The sequence below is a fragment of the Charadrius vociferus genome, unplaced genomic scaffold (assembly GCF_000708025.1).
Source record: "Charadrius vociferus isolate BGI_N301 unplaced genomic scaffold, ASM70802v2 scaffold13, whole genome shotgun sequence".
In the NCBI taxonomy this organism is placed as follows: Eukaryota; Metazoa; Chordata; class Aves; order Charadriiformes; family Charadriidae; genus Charadrius; species Charadrius vociferus.
Genome location: NW_009647763.1, coordinates 3,835,252 through 3,853,037, shown reverse-complemented (window position 1 = coordinate 3,853,037; position 17,786 = coordinate 3,835,252). Strand labels below are relative to the sequence as shown.

Sequence of the window (17,786 nt, the reverse complement as noted above, 5' to 3'; positions counted from 1 at the left end):
GCTGGTTCAGCCCCGGCCGTCGCGGGAGGGGGGGTGGAGGGGTGAGGGAGCAGCTCTCGCGACTTGTCACCTCGGCGCCCAGCTGTCGTGAGAGAGCGGGGGGGAAGTTAACGGGGTAGATGGCGAAACAGGGAAGGTCGTGAAGTCGTGGTGTGAAGCGGGGATGCTGTCGTACCTGGAGGGGGTTTAGGTTTCAGACGTGCTCTCTGGAGGCCTTTTAAAGTCAGCCGGGGTGAAGAGTGAGACAAGAGTGACCTGTGTCGCCTTCCTGTTGGAATTCTTTCCATAGATGCCCCAGAAACAGCTTGTGTTGTTAGAAAACTAGCATTTTCATGTTATGTGATAAGGTTATCTGAAAAGCAATGAGATATAAATCAGAAATCCAGCTCTGTTGCTTTTCTAGGAAAACTGCCGTACAAACAAACGAATAAATAAATAGTTTTATTTTGGAAGGGGCAGGGGTAAGACAAGGAGTTGGGAAGTTGTATAGAGTTACAGAACGTGTAGGCTGACAGCATCTCATGTTTGGTTTACAAAAGTTGTTCCTTTGACAAGGTTCTTTGAAAAAAAAATATTGCCTGTAAATTTTAGACATGATGCTTGCAATTTTAGCCATCAAATTAGATCTTGTACACGTTGAGAGACCTATTAAAGCCAACGGATTTTGTGCAACTGGAAGTTTTGTGTAAATGGATCTGATTGCAGGATCTAGCTATAACTTATATTAGATGTCTCAAATCCGAAAATGTAATAAAAGGAGAAAATGAGTCTTTTAAGCCAAAAAATGTAGCAGTAAAGATGAATCATTATACTAACTTGTGCTACAGGACAATCCATAACATATTAAAATAATTGTGATACAACTCGAGAAAGTCAGATGACAGAGAAGCTAGGTATCTCAAGTTAAAGCAGTGTAAACACTGTGGGGAAGGAGACACTTCTTGGGAAAATTATGCCAGAGATATTAATGCTGTGTAAAAATCACACAGGCAGAACATAACTGGCAAGACTGATAACAAAATCAGAATCAACTTAAAAATATTAGGGAAGCTTTGGGACTTTTTTTGTATTAACATCTAAGCAGCGTGATTTAAAAAAATTGTCTGCGTTTTGAAAACAGTAAACTGTTAGTATCTTTGAAAGCCACTCCCTTTTTCAATTTCTGTTTAGCTCAAGTTTCAATTCTTTTGTGGCTTAATTTTCATAAATGCTTATAGTATAGTGATTGGAAGTTCTGGGTTCTCAGTGCTTCTAAATTTTGTATCAGATACTTAATTGCTCCATATAGTCTAAAAGAAAATGTGAGCGTGAAAGAGGCACTTGCTGGGAAATGTGAACGCAGGAAATTGCTTTCAATTTTCTCCTAATGATTTCTGGCATTGTTTAAGAACACTCCTGGGAAAAAAAAAAACACCCTCTTGAACCATTGAGGCAGTTCCAGCAGACATCGTAAATTTGTCAAGGTCCTAACCAATTTCTCATCCCACCTCACACTGGAGGACTTCTCCAGAACATGATTCCTCAGATGGCTAGAAAACATCTGATCTCCAGTTTTAAACTTTTTATGGTCTGTTTATATCTCTCTGTTCTTGTGCCAGCATCATCCTTTATTTTACAAAGCATGGAGGTATTTAAAGTCATATTCCCTTTTGGCTTTTGTTTTTCCCTGTTTTCCCCAAGCCTGCTATTTAATCTCCTCTCAGAAGATAGGCTTGCTTTCTGTATTCATTCTAATAATTCTTGTATACATCCGTTCCAGCTTTGATTCATCTTTCTTGAATTCACTTAACCAGAACTGTGTACTTTATTCCAGGTGGACTTTCTGCTGTGCCTTGTTTGATAACGATAATACTTCCCACTCTTCTTGGAAATAAATCCACCCATCTTTTCTGGAGCTGCCTTTGTCTTTAATGCTGTTTTGTTTTTCTTCATTTGCTGTTTTGTTTTTTTTACTCCCATTTATAAGGCCATCCACTTCTTGAGTGATACTCTGACCCTGTCCCTTCTGACAGTGCTGTTCATCACGTGAAAGACATCACATCGTGTTTCTCCAGTTAATACCAATTTCATGACTGAAAATACTTACACAAAATTATCTTTGAGCATCTTTGCTAATTAGTTCCCTCTGGATAAATATTTCCCCTTTCAATGCAACTTCTCTTCTTTGCTTGCTCACCTTACATTTCTTGTGCTATGCTATTTTCCCCAGACTGACAATTATTTTGTGTGTTATGCTGTGCCAGGTGCTCTGGACCTTCAGAAAACTGAGATTAGTGTCTCTCTTGCCTAGAAAAAACATTTGTCAAAGAAAGTTACTCGGTTAATTTAGTGTCAGCTGTCTTATGTACATCCACATTGTGTTTTATTTCATTTCCCTTCTATAGACTGGGCCTTATAATATTACCTTCCAAGTTTGTTATGTTGCATGTTTTGCTGTTGAGGCTGTCTGTAGATGTCAGGATTGTATGTCCTTCCTATTTTTCATTACAGTGACTGTTTGGTCTGACAGGTTTCAGTCACGTGATACATATATACATCTCAAAACCATTGCTATGGGATTGGCAGCCTCATGCACAAGTTCCTTCGAATTTTTCTGGTGGAGATGATCTATCAACTTGGGGTTTTGCCCCTCATCCCTCTTCCACGCCCTGGGCAATTTCATCATTTTAACATTGTAATTCTGTACCCCGTATGCTGTAATTTCTGCTTCCATATTCTTATTCTATCTTTTGATCACATTCTCCATGTCATTTTTATTGAAAAGGCAAATACTGATTTTGTTTTGGAAGAGTACTATAATTATATGAGCCTCATCTCAAGGTCACTGTAGTAGTTCTAATTCCTTTTTCACATGATTTGTCTCAAGATGTTTTTACTTTTTATGTAATTTGTTTTGCAAGGTTGACGTTTGGTGATTCTTCCTTTGTCTTTGCTATTGGATTTTTTCACTCCTTGCAAACTTTCTTTCCACTTTTAAAAATTGATCATTTATCCAGGTAGATCTGCAGTCCTTCCCTACAATTTTGCCCTTGCTCGGGAAGCAGCTTGCCACTAGGCTTTGTGTCAAATAAATTCCCTGTCTTTTCCTTAAGTAAGTCCCTGCATCCTCTGATCAAACTGAATGGAGTTAGGAGCAGGTCTTGTCTTCTGTATGCCCTCTTTCATTCTGTTCCTAAACTGCTAATGTTGGCAAAAAGATTTAGTTGCTGAAAGCTCTCCATTTTTTTCAGTCTGTCTCCTGTCACCCTGCGTTTCTGCCCTGCCTGTCCATAGCAGAACAAGACGTTGGACATACTGCCGCTTACTCTGTGGAAGTTAGTTGCAAAATTATTGATCGTCATCACATTATTCTGGAAAAAGTGTCTGTTGGAAGAAGGGAGTTTATATGCAGCTGTGTTTGTTTAATTTTATTTTTTTTGGAGCATGGTTGTGGCATCAGCATTTCAAAATAGTTAGGCATGGCATTACTTGTATTTGTTGGGCAATAGTGCAACAAATGTCTGTGTAAGACACTAGTTTTCAGCACCCTGGCAATAACAGTCACAAGCTTGTGCCAGTACTGTGTTCCCTCTGGTAGCTCCCACACTTGCTTGTTCACAGTCTTGCCTCAGACCAACCTGAAAATTTTCTTGCTTGTAATGTATGTGACCCTTCCCAACTAGATCCCTTTTTGGCTTTTGGCATCTTTATTCTCGTGTGTGCGACGGTGTGCTCCCCCCAACCTGACCTTTTCCCGTAAACCTGCTCAAGCAATAACCACTGGTGGTGGTTGTGATGGCTGCATCTGGTTGTGATGGCTGCATCCAGCTCAAAGTGGATTCAGGTCAGACAGATAACAACACAGTAGCCAATGGCTAATTTATGGCAATGTGCCCACCTAACCACAGTGCTCGTCAATGTCTGACTCAGGCCAAATTTGGAACAAATGAACATCTGCAGTCAGTATGTAATATGACTGAGTCGATCATCTTACCCCCATAAATAGTAAGCAGTCCAAAAGCCCTTTGAGCTCTCCTGCACAGCAGTGGGCTGCACGCCAGGATCTCTCCTTGAGTAGAGATGCCTCTCAAGATTACTCCTCGAGGTTGAGAGACTCCTTATCATGTCAGATACTTGGTAAGTGAATTGGGAATAAGCTCTCTGAAACTTTGAAATCTTAGCTAAGTGATATAAAGGACTGATTGTGCATATATAATCCTTTAGACAGAAACTGTTGACCAGGTCTGGGACTAAGTTTCAATCCAGCCACACCTAGACTTTTATAAGGGATGGAGTCAAGAACGCAAGGGAGTCCTCTCTGAACCTCGTGACTCAACGGGATGGTCTCCCTAGCAGTTTTGTCTGACCCTGTCCTCTATGCAATAGATAACCAAGTGTACCTTGCCATCGGATCTTCTTAAACTACTGTCACATTTACCATGGAACAGTGTTAACTCAGTTTTATATCAATAAAATATATTGCTGCTTCTCTCTTGCAAGTGGAGTGTGTCACTCCATCCGCAACAGTGTGATGCAATCATTCGCTTCCCACTAAAATGCTGTCTGTCTTAGGTCCTTTGTTCATACATGCAGACTTCTCCTCTGTTACCTTCTGTTGGGTCATTATAGCACGTGTCTTTGCCCAGATCATCTTGCAAGTACAGTATGCAATAATTGAAAACAAAGTATTGTTTGCACTCTTAAATTACTAATGAAGCCATAAGTTAATATAGAACTTTGAGCTTTGGTCCCCTTTACTCTCACTTGTTAATTCTTTTCTAAGATTTAGAAAGTAAGCTTTTCAGTGCAGTGGTGGTATCTTTATTTGTCTATAAAACATTTGCCACAGTTTGGGGCACTATTTTAAGTCTTTGTCAAGGCTTTTTCCCCACTGATGTCAGCTTCAGATAATTTTTCCTTAGAACACCTTTTGCCACTCTCTAACAATTTTCTTTTTGCCTCGCTATTCTTACTTGCTGTTGTTTTCTTGGCTTTAAAATAATGTATAAGATTGGGCAAGTTAAAAAACAGTAGGGGTTTATAGAAGCTGATGAGTTGAGTCAGTGAGTCAAAATGAAAATAAACTTTTTTTGTATGTTACGTTACGCACAGCAAAGCAATAGAAAGACTATCTAGTCATAGCTCAATACAAAATAAAATCTTAAGACAAACCTAGAAGGTCAGTTTCCCCCCCTATATCTTGTCTTTGAGAGGAACCTTTAGCAGGAGCTCAAGAAACGAGAGAGTAGCGTAAACCTTCTCCTTGCATATCCTTTCCACTTCTGAAAGTGAATAGCTTAGGGACTTCCAGAGCTCAAGACTGTATCTGGATCATTGTTTCTGATAGCTGTCTGTGCACATATCCTCCATGAATTTGTCTAAACCTTTTTTGAACTCATTTATGGTTTTGGCTTCCATAGCATCCTGTGGCAATGAGTTCCACAATTTAATTATGTGCTTTGTGAAAGAGTACTTCCTTTTGTTTGTTTAAAATCTGCTGCCTGATAATTTCATTGGGGGCCTGCTTGTTATGAGAAATAATAAATCACAATTTACTGTTTGCTTTTCCACATTCTTCTTGATTTTTATAAACCTCTACTGTAGTCATCTTAACTTGGAAAACTAATGACTGTATCTGGTGACTTAAGAGCTGTAGTCTAGTTAGGCACTGTACGGAGACTGTTCTGTAACTTGGATAATCCTTTCTCACCTTGTAGTGAATTTGCCTTGGTGTTCCCATGTCTTCATGAAGTGAGATGACCAAACCAGTATGTATTACTTCAGATGTGGATTCACTGGGATCTAGTAATATTCTATATTAGTGTAATCTCTTTCATGTAGCTGTCTTCTATAACCGCAGAAGCCAGTATAACTTCGAGCAGCTGAATGGCTTTTCTTAACTTGTACTCCCAAGAGCAGCAGAGGCCTAAAAGCTACTTGGTGTACTCCGTATAAAGCAATGTCATAGATTAGAGGCACGTTTTCCTCTGTTAAGGAAGGCTTATTGCTTATATGCTTTCAGTTTGTTCTCAGGAGTCAAAAAGCCAATATGGTATTCATGTCTCTTCTGATCTGAAGGACATAAAACTAGAATAGCCACAACTTACACTTGTGAGTTACGGTAGCTGTAGTAGTTCTGAGGCATCGTTCTGCTGGAGGACATTGTGCTTTGTGTCTCCCTAGGTGTGTGCACTGAAACTTCAGCTGATATGATCTCATTTATTCAACTAGGGCAACTCATGGCAACATTTCACTATTAGGTCTGGAGGAATCGTGGCTTCATATTGATTCAGATCCATGTTTTTATTCCAAGTACGTTCATTACTATGTTCGTTCAGATCACAAGTGCATGCATGGAATAAATTTCTTGATTGTGTCTGCTTACCATGCTTTGATTTGTGTCTCAGAGATCACAAACTGTCTTCCTTTCAGCTGAAACTACGCTGAAAAGATTCACTCAGGGAGCATACCTAATGCACTCCAGCTGTTGCTGGGAATATACCTTCCATGGGACTAAACCAGAGCTAGGCCTGTGTGAACTCCCTTGAATTGGTGCTGAGTCCTCAGCAGTTTTGCCCTGCAGATACACTCCTCTTGCGCTGCACTCTTTGCCTATGTAGGCATAGGCTATGTAGATCTCTGTAGGAGTTTAAAACATTTTTAAACAGTATTAAACTTAACCACTAAGTTACCTATACACGAGTCCTTTGCCATATATTGTACAGCATCTCACAGTTACCACCACAGTGCTGAAATGTTAACCCAAGTATATGTATTGAGGCCCCATCCAGCCTGGCCTTGAACGCCTCCAGGGATGGGGTATCCACAACTTCCCTGGGCAACCTGTTCCAGTGCCTCACCACCCCCAGAGTGACAAATTTCTTCCTGATATCTAATCTAAATCTCCCCTCTTCCAGTTTGAAGCCATTCCCCCTCATCCTATCACTACATGCCCTTGTAAAAAGTTGCTCTCCAGCTTCCTTGTAGGCCCTCTCCAGATACTGGAAGGCTGCTATAAGGTCTCCCTGGAGCCTTCTCTTCTCCAGGCTGAACAATCCCAACTGTCTCAGCCTGTCTTCATAGGATAGGAGTTCCAGCCCTCTGATCATCTTTGTGGCCCTCCTCTGGACTTGTTCCAACAGGTCCATGTCCTTTTTGTGCTGAGGACTCCAAAGCTGGACTCCAGGTGGGGTCCCATCAGAGCGGAGTAGAGGGGCAGAATCACCTCCCTTGACCTGCTGGCCTCACTTTTGATGCAGCCCAGGATATGGTCGGCCTTCTGGGCTGCAGCCACGCATTGCTGGCTCGTGTTGAGCTTCTCATCAATCAACGCCTCCTAGTACTTCTCCTCAGGGCTGCTCTCAATCCATTCTCCACCCAGCCTTTATTTGTGCTTGGGATTGCTGCAACCCAGGTGCAGGACCTTGCACTTGGCCTTGTTGAACTTCATGACGCTGGCATGGGCCCATCTCTCCAGCCTGTCCAGGTCTCTCTGGATGGCATCCCTTCCCTCCAGCGTGCTGATCATGCCACCCAGCTTGGTGTCATCAGCAAACTTGCTGAGGGTGCACTCAATCCCACTGTCTGTGTTGCTGTCAAAGATATTAAACAGCACCGGTTCCAGTACCGGCCCCTGAGGAATGCCACTCATCACTAGTTTCCACTTGGATGTGGAGCCATTGACCGCAACCCTTTGAGTGCAGCCATTCAGCCAGTTCCTTATCCACTGAGTGGTCCATCCATCAAATCCATGTCTCTCCAATTTAGCAACCAGGATGTTGTGCGGGACAGTGTCAAATGCTTTGCATAAGTCGAGGTAGATGATGTCTGTTGCACTCCCCTTATTCAGCAACACTGTAACCGCATCATAGAAGGTCACCAGATTTGTCAGGCGTGACTTGCCCTTGGTGAAGCCATGTTGGCTGTCACCAGTCACCTCCTTATTTTCTATGTGTGCCTTAGCAGAACTTCCAGGAGGATCTGCTCCATGATCTTGCCAGACACAGAGGTGAGACTGACTGGCTTGTAGTCCCTGGGTCTTCCTTTTTTAACTTTTTGAAAATGGGCATTATGTTTCCCCTTTTCCAGTCAGTGGCAACTTCACCGGACTGCCACGACTTTTCAAATATAATGGAAAGCAGTTTAGCAACTTCATCCGCTAGTTCCTTTTTCCAGAACAGCTTAAAAAGAAGGAAAATACTAACAGCCTTAATTCAAATAAGCATCGGGCTTTGTAACTGGAGAGTCCTTTCATAACTAGTTCTTTGTGATATTTTTGTTGTGACTTTTGATTGGCAAAACACACAGCTGCAGACTTTCCGAAGCCATACTGGGACATTACTGATTGTTTTTGTCTCTCTGCAATAAAAGCTAACACTTCTTACGTTCAGGTTTTTGTGCTATGCCTAGTGCTGTGACCTCTTGAGATGCTCATCATTCAGTCATCTTGGATTAAAAAAAGAGAAATCAATATTCTTCTGTCTCTTTGCAATCAGGCATATGCTGCAATCCCTGCATATTACTTGAGGGACTTACTGAACTTGTATGTATTCCCCGGCAGCATTAAACCTGATGCAAACCAAAAATACTACAGTCCACCAAGCAATTCCAGAAACATTAACGCAGTAACATTGTCAGAAGGGTGAAAAGGTACCAGCAAGGAGCAGTTCCTTAATATTTTCGGAGAAAGTAACCCATCCTGCATTCTCGCTCTTGGAAGCACAGTGGGCTAGATGAGTTGTTCTGGGGGGCTTTGTGTGTCTCTTAAGCCTCAAGTAGAGCTTTCATGCCTTGGCTTACTGTGTTGGCATGACAGAGAGCGGAGAACTTCTGAGCAGACTCCTCTGCCTAGCGACAGGTAGAAGAAAAAACTGGTTTGTGCTTGTGGATTTTGTGTATGCTGCATAGGAGATTGAGGTTGAATATGTTCTTTCTTGGGCTGAGCCCAAACTTCTCCAGTTTGGGCTGCATGAAGTTTCTTCTGCAGCTTGAACCAGGGAAGAGGTGTACTAAAAAGGGTCTTCTCAAGAAAGCATTACTTTACTTCTTTAAAAGAAGTGAAAATAATAGCATTATTAATAAATTAGATGTCAGGCCATCGTGCCTTTGACTTGAAGGAATAATTTCATGACATTGCATTTTATTTAATTTGTATCTGTACAAGTGGGAAGTTTAAAGCTGTGAATCAATTCAAACTTTTAAGAAAATGTTTACATTTATCTCCTAGGCTACTCGACATGCAGAAATGGTGGCAATCGATCGGGTCCTCGACTGGTGCAAGCAACACAACAGAGATTATACCGAAGTGTTCGCTCACTCGGTATTGTATGTTACTGTAGAGCCTTGTATCATGTGCGCAGCTGCTGTGCGCTTGATGAGTATCCTTTCATGCTTATTCATGCTGGGAAACCGTATGTCAAAACATTAGTCTTTTGGCAGTGAGCCCACCCGGGGGGCTTGGCACTGTCAGGCAAAGCCAACAGGGATACCACCTTATGGTTTGAGAGTCTGCACCCACCTCCATTTACCGCATGGTAAATAGCGAGAGACTCAAGAATGAAAGAGAAATGGTGCAATTATGACAAACAACGATTTCTCTTAGGGATGTAGAAGTACATTTTAGAGATATCTGTTATTATGTAAAATGAGGTAATCTCAGTTCAGTGTTCAGTTTCAGTGTACGGAGGCTTTGTACGCCTCTGTTTTGAGATTCATGCTTCTCCTTTTCTGAGGAAGGCTGGATGTGCATCTTCAGCAATACATCTTACATTACTCAGAAGTACGTTCAGATTTTATGAGGGAGGAATTGTAGTGCAAACTAATTTAGTTTGAAAGGTACAAGCACATTTTAGTGAAATTTAATGACTACTTAAATCAGGCTACTTTACTTCCTGCTTGGTTTTCACTTTAACTTGATACCTTAACTCATTCACATAAATTCCGCGGGTCGTATATGGTTGTCGAAATGAGCGATTTGGAGGCTGTGGCTCAGTTTTGAGCATCTCGTCTGATGATATGGTAGACACAGGAGAACCGTTTGAAGTAAGCTACAAAATGTTTTCCTTTGGTTTTCAGCTAGGGTACTGTGCCTAGCTTCGTTATCATGCTTTGAGAATGTTGTGCATCAGTTTAAGTGATCAAAAGTCAAGTGAACTTGACTTCACAAGAAAATAATGTAAAAAAAACCCAAGTCCTTAAATTAAGGAAAATTGAGGGAAAGCCTGATGACGGTCTTAAAATATTTGACAGGATGCATGAAAGAGGAAAGGAAAGAATTATACTCATGGAACAAGGTGAGGAATAAATATATCTGAAAGATGTGGAATACTTAGAAGAGTAAGTGTATGCTGCAGGAAGAGATGAGGGAAGAATTATTTTAAACTGCAGAATGTACAAACACATAATAATTAAAGATCGAGTAATGGCAACTTACTCAGTTACTGTTTTTTAGCTGAGCCACTGGAAATGATTGTATTTTTGCTCCCGGTCTATCCATATATAAGGTAAAATGCATTAGCTTAGTCCTACTTCATATAGTTCAAATCCCAAAATAAATATAGACTGCAAAAGTAGCAGATGAGATTTAGTTTAGGTACTGGGAACCTTTCTGAACAGTAAGGATACTGAAGGGCTGGAACAGAGTGTCTGGGGAGAACGAGGCATCTTTGTCATTTAAGAAGGGCCGGACAAACATTCAGTGGAGGTATAGCCTACATAAATCTAGCTGCTTTACAGCATTATACTAGTATACGTATACATACATATAGATAGAGAGTATTTATACCATTGTATTTATTACATTATATGTAGTTGTAGATGATACTGCCTTGTACAAGGATACTGATTAGGGTTCTTAGAGTTCTTTTCCACACTTAAGATTTATGATTTAATGAATGTAAAAAATAAGTAATATATTTCAGCACTGTAAATACGCACTAAAGACTCAAGGCTCAGAAAGAATTTTAGTCAGCAAGACGATATTGTTTGGCAGTCCAATGTAAAAATATTAAGCATCTTTCTTACGGGGTGATTGTGAGACTACCATCTGAATTAATTTGTATAGTCGTACTGGAAGAGTGTCCGTTTGCTAACATTGGCACATGGTAAGGAGGAGAAGACTCTTGCTGCTACAAGTCCTTCCTTTGTTTCTGTAGACAACTGCAGTGGGATGTATAGGTGTAATTCATTATTTTCTAGTGTGGATGGAGATTCGTTTACTGTTAGTGATATTTAAATGCTTGTCATTAATGTTCAGGGCCTGGAAAAATACTTCGAAAGGACCAGAAAGGTCTGAGAGGTGACTGTTAGGAATAAAGAATAGGTGTGTGGACATACGTTGCCTTGGTAGGAATCTTATCTACAAATACCTAGGTGTATGTCTTTTATGTTTCCAAATGCTTGAAGAGCATATGAAGTAAGCTGGAAATGCATTAATAAGAAAAAAAGCGGAGGTTGCATATAAATTTTACATAAGTTACTAAGAAAGTTTGTTGCCTAACTTGAAGTCAGTAGGGAAATTATTTACTAAGCCTCAATGTAGTATTTTTCAAATGTATGAGGTATTCAACCTGAAAAGATTTTCTGACCCCCAAATAGTTAAAGGTATGTGTTAAATTAGTCGAATAGACAGTACAGTTGTTTACAATTATTCTGTACTTAAGGCACTATTGTGAAACATAGAATATTTTATTCTCAGATGTGCTCATGAACATCATTCTAATTTGAACAGTGTGTTTCTGGCTATCGTGCCGCAGAAGCAGTGGAAATGTTAAAAGCTTTCTACAGACAAGAAAATCCCAATGGTAGGTTTCACGTTAATGGATCCATTTTGATCCCAACCTAATTTAAAAGAATGCTGGCACTGGTATTACTGTAATTCACTTCTGATGTTTTTTCTCCCTTTCTGTTTCTTCTTGGCAGCACCAAAATCAAAAGTACGGAAAAAGGACCGTCGTAATTAGCCCTACGATGATGGGAGACAGAAACTTACCAAAAGATGATATGTGAAGGTTTCTTCAGCATCCTTCTTTTTTAAAGTGTACAGTCCAATTAAACAGAGCTTTTATTAATAGGATACTACCTGTTCCTGTGTTTTTATGTATGTGATTTCTTGTTATCATACCTGACCAAGCGAAAGAATAAGTGGCTGGTTTTAGAAAGAGGAGAATTTATAGTTCGAGTTCACTTGCTTACAGCCAGATGGATCCATTAAAATTATGCCAGTCTGTACAGCACATTCTAGAATATTTTCTTTCTTTCTGTCTGTGGAGAACCATCTTGCTTTTCAATGATAAATGTTTGCTGAGGCAAACCCAAGTAAATCTTTTGGAAGGTTACATTTGTGAGACCTTCACAGTCCTTGTGTGTATATTTAATCAAAAAGCATATAAGGAATTGTGCAGTCCTTGAAGACTTGAGATAAGACGATTTTAATGGCTCTTCATTGTTTTTTACACCCTCTGTAGCATAAGACAAATTTTCAAACATAACTCCTGAAAGTCCCATACATATGTAGACAGGTGTATCTGCAGAATCGCATGTCTCGGTCTGTGTATGCTGTTGCTAATAAGTGTACGCAGGCATCACTTGGCTGTACAGCATCTTCGTACAAAGTTGTGGAGAAACTCGCCACAACTCTCTTTAGACTGTCCACTCCTCTTGTGAATATTAGCATAAGAAATGCTTTATCGTTAAGAATCCACTAAGAAGTTGAAATTGTTCTCGGCTACTAAATTAGGGTAACAGACGGGCAGATGCATGTGAAAGCCAGGAAATGAAATTGGAAATAGTATGAAGAAAATATCTCTGAGATTTGTATCTTTTTGTAGTGTTGGTTGCCTTTGTCATTTCCATGCACTTTGCTTGCCCATGCAGTAATTTATAATCCAGAAGAGGGCCTTACAGTTCCACTAATGAATTAAGAATACAAGTACAGTTCAATCCTGATAATACACCTCTTAGTGGATGCTTATCTTAAGCATGAAACTGTTTGTAGTTTCTTTGGCTGATACTCAGAAATTTGAGAAATGCCTTAACATTTTTTTTAATGTAAACGGGTGATTAGAATTCTATGACTATAAAAAGTGAACACAATTAAACCTTTTAGATATTTCAATTAAATACTTTCAAAAGTGTTTTTTTTATAAGAGCATTCAACATTACTTTGTCACCATTGCTTCTAATAGCTTAGAATTTGCATTTTATGTATTTACTTATTGTTTACACAGTGTCTTGGGAAAGAAACGTATTTACCATAATAGCTATTTTCAGAGTTTAGAAATAGTATTCCTTTAACTTCAGCCCTTTAAATGACGCCTGTGACCTTTCCTATTCTGACTATTTCAGCACTCTTGAGTGTTTTCCTTTCCATAAGCAGAAGAAGTTATGACTGCGTGTGTACATTTCAGCAGCTTTGGAGCTGCAAGGGCTCGTGAACCAGACAGCTAAACTGGAAAAGCTATTTAGGAAAAGACCATTTTTAATGACTGCGATGGCTTTATTGGAAAGAAGTGGTCACACCTGTGGTTGTGGTATTTGGATGGTGATATAAGACAGCTATTTATCTATACCGATACATACATTCAGTTCTCAACTTCAAACTTGAAGAAATCACTGAAGCCCCAATTAAAGGAAGATGTTAGACTTCTGGCTTGTCACTGACATGAGTGACAGCAGGAATTGGAGCCTACATACTGTTTTGGACCAGGACCTAGATCTCTCAGCACCTGTTCTGCTGCAGAGTGCCTAAGAACACTTTCCTTCCCTGCTGCCTTCTTTCAAAGAAGAATGTTGCTAGCATTTGGATAGCGTGCCAGTAGGAGCCATGTAAATAAGTAGTATTCCTGGTAGTAGGCCAAAACACTTTAAAAGCTGTGTCCCATTCTGTAGTCCTTTCAAAGTGGAACAGAAATATTTTGTAACAGTGGTCAGTGGTAACCTGTCACCTAGAAAACAGTTTAAGTAAGTCCTGCTCAAAGCCAAAGAAGACTGAAGAAGGTGGCAAAAATAAAAATTTCTCTTAACAGTGATCAAGGATAATAATGTACATCTTGGAAAAGGGGCATGAAAGGAATAGCATAGCAAGCTAAAAACTATTGTATTACAGAAAATTCGTAAAAGATGCTTCTCTTTACTATATAGTGTAATAATGTGAGCAAAAAAACCCAGTCTAGTATTGAGACACATTTGAATGAGTATATCTTTTTAAGTATAATAATTAGCTTGGGGAACAAACTGCTAAAAGATCACACTGAAAGCAAAAATGTAGCCCATTCTCCTTTAAATCCTGTTACTAAGGTGAATAAGAACAGATGTGGCTATGCAGATATTTTTATAAAAGAAGGAAATTAACTCATGTTTGAAGACAAGCTGCTCATCAGAGCCATGGCATGACATGCCAACAAGTGGCACGCATGCAGCCATCTCCTCCTCCCTCTCTGCAAATGGCCGGCCTGCCACCTCGGTAGCAGCAGCTCTGGCAGCAGGAGCCCACAGGTGCTGGTCCTGTTGGCCTCCGCTTGCCACTGCCCTCAGAGGTGTGACCTTGAGTTTTGAGTTTGTCAGTGTTGTTTAGAGTCCGATTCACAAACTTGAGCATTCCACAAGAAATTATGGAGATCCTGGGCAGAAGGCTCTAGGTTCAGGCTCAGAGAAACATCTCCATGGCTAAGCTCACCACAGGCTGGAAGATGGCAGGAGGCAGCCGTGACAGCAATAAACCCGATGACCTGACCAGTTGCTCCAGATCAGAGAATGAACTTAACGAGAAAGAGAATTGGAGAGCACAGAAAGAAGAATGCCAGAAAAAAAAAAAGAATTGAACGCTTCTTGGAACACTTCCTCAGCAAGGACATGACAGTTGCTCATGGCTGTGGAGCACAGGCTTGGTTTGGAACTGTTGCTGCCAAATAAAATCCTGCAGCAAACTACTCCAGAAGCACCCTGGGAATCAAAGAGCTGACGGGCCGCACAGCCTGGAAGAAGTGTTGCTGTCTGCTTGCTGGGGACACGGGTCTCGGGCTTTGGCTCTGGCACTAAAAAAGCGTCAACAGCAACAACTTTAATTGTCGCTGCCACCGGGAAAACTCAGAGCAGCAGTTTATAAATGATGCTATTCATTTTTGCAGCGCTTTTACTTATTTTTGTCTATTTGTGTCTAGGTTGCCGCAAAGCAGGCCTCAAGAGCAGCAGTAAATATATTCAACTGGTTTATTTAAAGAAGTTTAAATGCTTCACATCACCATTTTCCCCTTGCTGCTTGATAAATAAATACGTAGGCTTCAGCATTACATTTACCTTGGACTGCATTTTTGCCAGTTCATCACAGGCAACCATGATTTTATTTCAGCCTTCGGTTTGCTTGTCAATAGTCTGACATCAAAATATATTGAACCAGTTAGGAGGGCAAGGAAGCAAAACAACACGGCTTTGTCTCTGCTAAACCGATTACAATTGACAATCCAAGGCTATAATAAATATGTCTTGTGACTTGCACACTAGAGGAGAGCCTGAATTTAAATTATAGCTTTGGGTTTTGAAATGCTCACTGATCCATTCCATTCCCATTAAGACCGTCTTCCGCTCTGCGAAATTAAGTGATATCTTTACATGACAGTTTAATTTAATTAATTTATTTTTCGATATGTACGTTTATGGAGTTTCTCCATTAAGCTTTTGAAATGTCTGTAGGTCCTATGCATTAATGTAAATGCGCCATGGCCCGTAATTACCTTTGGCAGGCTTAGGGCACTGATAAAAAGATTATGTTTTTAAAAACTAAAGTCTTCAAACTTCCCCGGTGCTTGGCAGGAAATCTATTTCTATGTTTTATTTGGAGCAAGGCTGGGGAGCCTGCAGCCAACAGCTCCAGTGTAGGCAGTAACTGCTACATTTTAGAAGAAAATACATTTGATGCTAAATAGGAGAAGGGGAGAGGAAGACAATTAGCGCGAGAGTACTAGAAGCAGCTGTTTATTTGTTTTGCCTTGTGGCTGCCAATATATACTCTTATCAATAAAGTCCATCTAGAAATGGCATATTTTCTGTGAAATTACTTCGCAAAACATGCATCTTTGTCTTTTTAAGGGTCTGCCCCAAAGTGAGTTTATCTTCCTTTTTCACAATAGCTCTGCGTGAGCCAAGAATGTCGGATTCTCCCCTTGCCTCCTCCTCCCTCCTTTCTAAAAATGAACTTTTCAGGGAAATAAGGAATTCGGAGAAGTTTGAAGGAGAGCAGATGGCCAACAGTGATCCAATAGGATGTAAAACTTCAGTTAGGTAGGCGCTTGGCAGGCAAGTACAAGTGAGCCCGTGATGTTTCCATAGTGATGTTTTCACATGGTGTCTTCCTTTTGTCGTTTAAAAATCTAAGTGATTAAAGGGGAAGGGGGGATTAAATAAAATTAAGGGCTCTCTAGACCTGAACATTCAGCATGGTATAATTAACTCTACCCTTCCCAAGGGCAGTGGCTTGGGCTCATTGCTGCTTTCTGGCTGAAGAGCGATGCACTGACCTCAGCTACGGTCGCACTCAGCTGCTGTGGCGCTTGTGGGGGCTGCCCATGTTGCCGGATAAAGCAGAGACAGCTTCTGAAATTAAGATATGACTCAGATCATAGTGCTCTTGGAGGGGAAATTTGTCGGGCACTCATATTTGTGGTGTCAGGATTTCACATTTAGGTATGGGGGAAGGTTTGCCATGGCACTTCTCTAACCTTCGGAGCTCTCTCTACATGCAAGGAGGCAGCGTAATAAAAATTGACGCTTCCCATGACTTTGATTCCTACTTTCTCTTTTGAAGTCTGAGAGGTAGCCGTTACGGTCACGTTAATTTGTGAGGATATAAACAACTGCCATTATCTGTGCAGCCACATTGTGCAAGAGAAACAAGGTTTGTAGGGAGAAGCACTATCTTTTATTAAGCCAAACGATACAGTCGGAAAAAACAGGCAAGCTTTTCAACGACCAGCTGTAGGGACACTGAGTTCAAAAGCTTACCAGCTTTTTCCACATACCTAATGGAAGTAAAATGAAAATAAGTAAGTACATGTTTGTACATACCTTCTCCCTACAAACCTTGCTTTTCTTGAAAAAAAATTCGGACACATTTGACTGTCAGCTGGTTTAAGGAGAAAAAGAGGTTGCAGGAGGGCAGACTCATGGTAAACTTTTCTCCTAACTCCCCAGCAGACCCCCTCCGCTGCCTCTGTGCAGGCATGTCGGCACTTTGTGAGGACCCAACACAATTTTCCCTTCCCCAAAGTCTCCCAGTGAGGTGCTAAATGCAGCACCTCATTTACTGAGCCCCTCGCCCTCGAGCAGGGGGACTCTCCCGAGGAGAAGCAGCTTCCCAGCAGGAGTGCCGTGGGACAGGGGGAGAGTAGTTCACATTACCTGTGGTTTACAAATCTCAGCTTGGAACTCCCACGAATGCTGTGGTACAAGCAAATAAGTCAGTTTAGCCTGAGAACAAAGTTCCCTCGCTGCCCTTCTGTGCCTCACCCTTACACTCAGAGCTCCCCGGCAAGGAAGCCCTCCGCTTGCACAGTGGCCAGCCTGTTGTTACTAAGCCTGACCCCAGAGACAGCAAACGTTTGCTTTTTTAGGAAATTCATTTTCTTACTCTCTGCAACTACTTTCCAGTCATACTGTGCAGCACACGTACTGGCAGCACCAGCAGCAGACTAAATGAATCATTCAAAACTATACCTGTTTAGTGCACATTTTAATATTTAAGTGTGTTTATCCCATCAGGGAGCTCCATCAGGATGCTCGAGCTGCCAGTAACAGCAGGGAATAGCCCAAGCCCG

At 40.9% G+C, this 17,786-nt stretch overlaps 1 protein-coding gene across 1 annotated transcript in view; it reads left to right on the top strand.

Moving 5' to 3' along the window:
* ADAT2 (adenosine deaminase, tRNA-specific 2) overlaps positions 1-11,939 on the top strand; it is a 19,914-nt gene extending 7,975 nt beyond the window's left edge. Inside the window, exons 2-5 of the mRNA XM_009882341.1 lie at positions 9,206-9,356; positions 9,914-10,020; positions 11,708-11,780; positions 11,899-11,939. Coding sequence (XP_009880643.1) covers positions 9,206-9,356; positions 9,914-10,020; positions 11,708-11,780; positions 11,899-11,939 — 372 coding nt within the window. The remainder of the gene's footprint in view (positions 1-9,205; positions 9,357-9,913; positions 10,021-11,707; positions 11,781-11,898) is intronic.
* Positions 11,940-17,786: the final 5,847 nt, after the last annotated feature.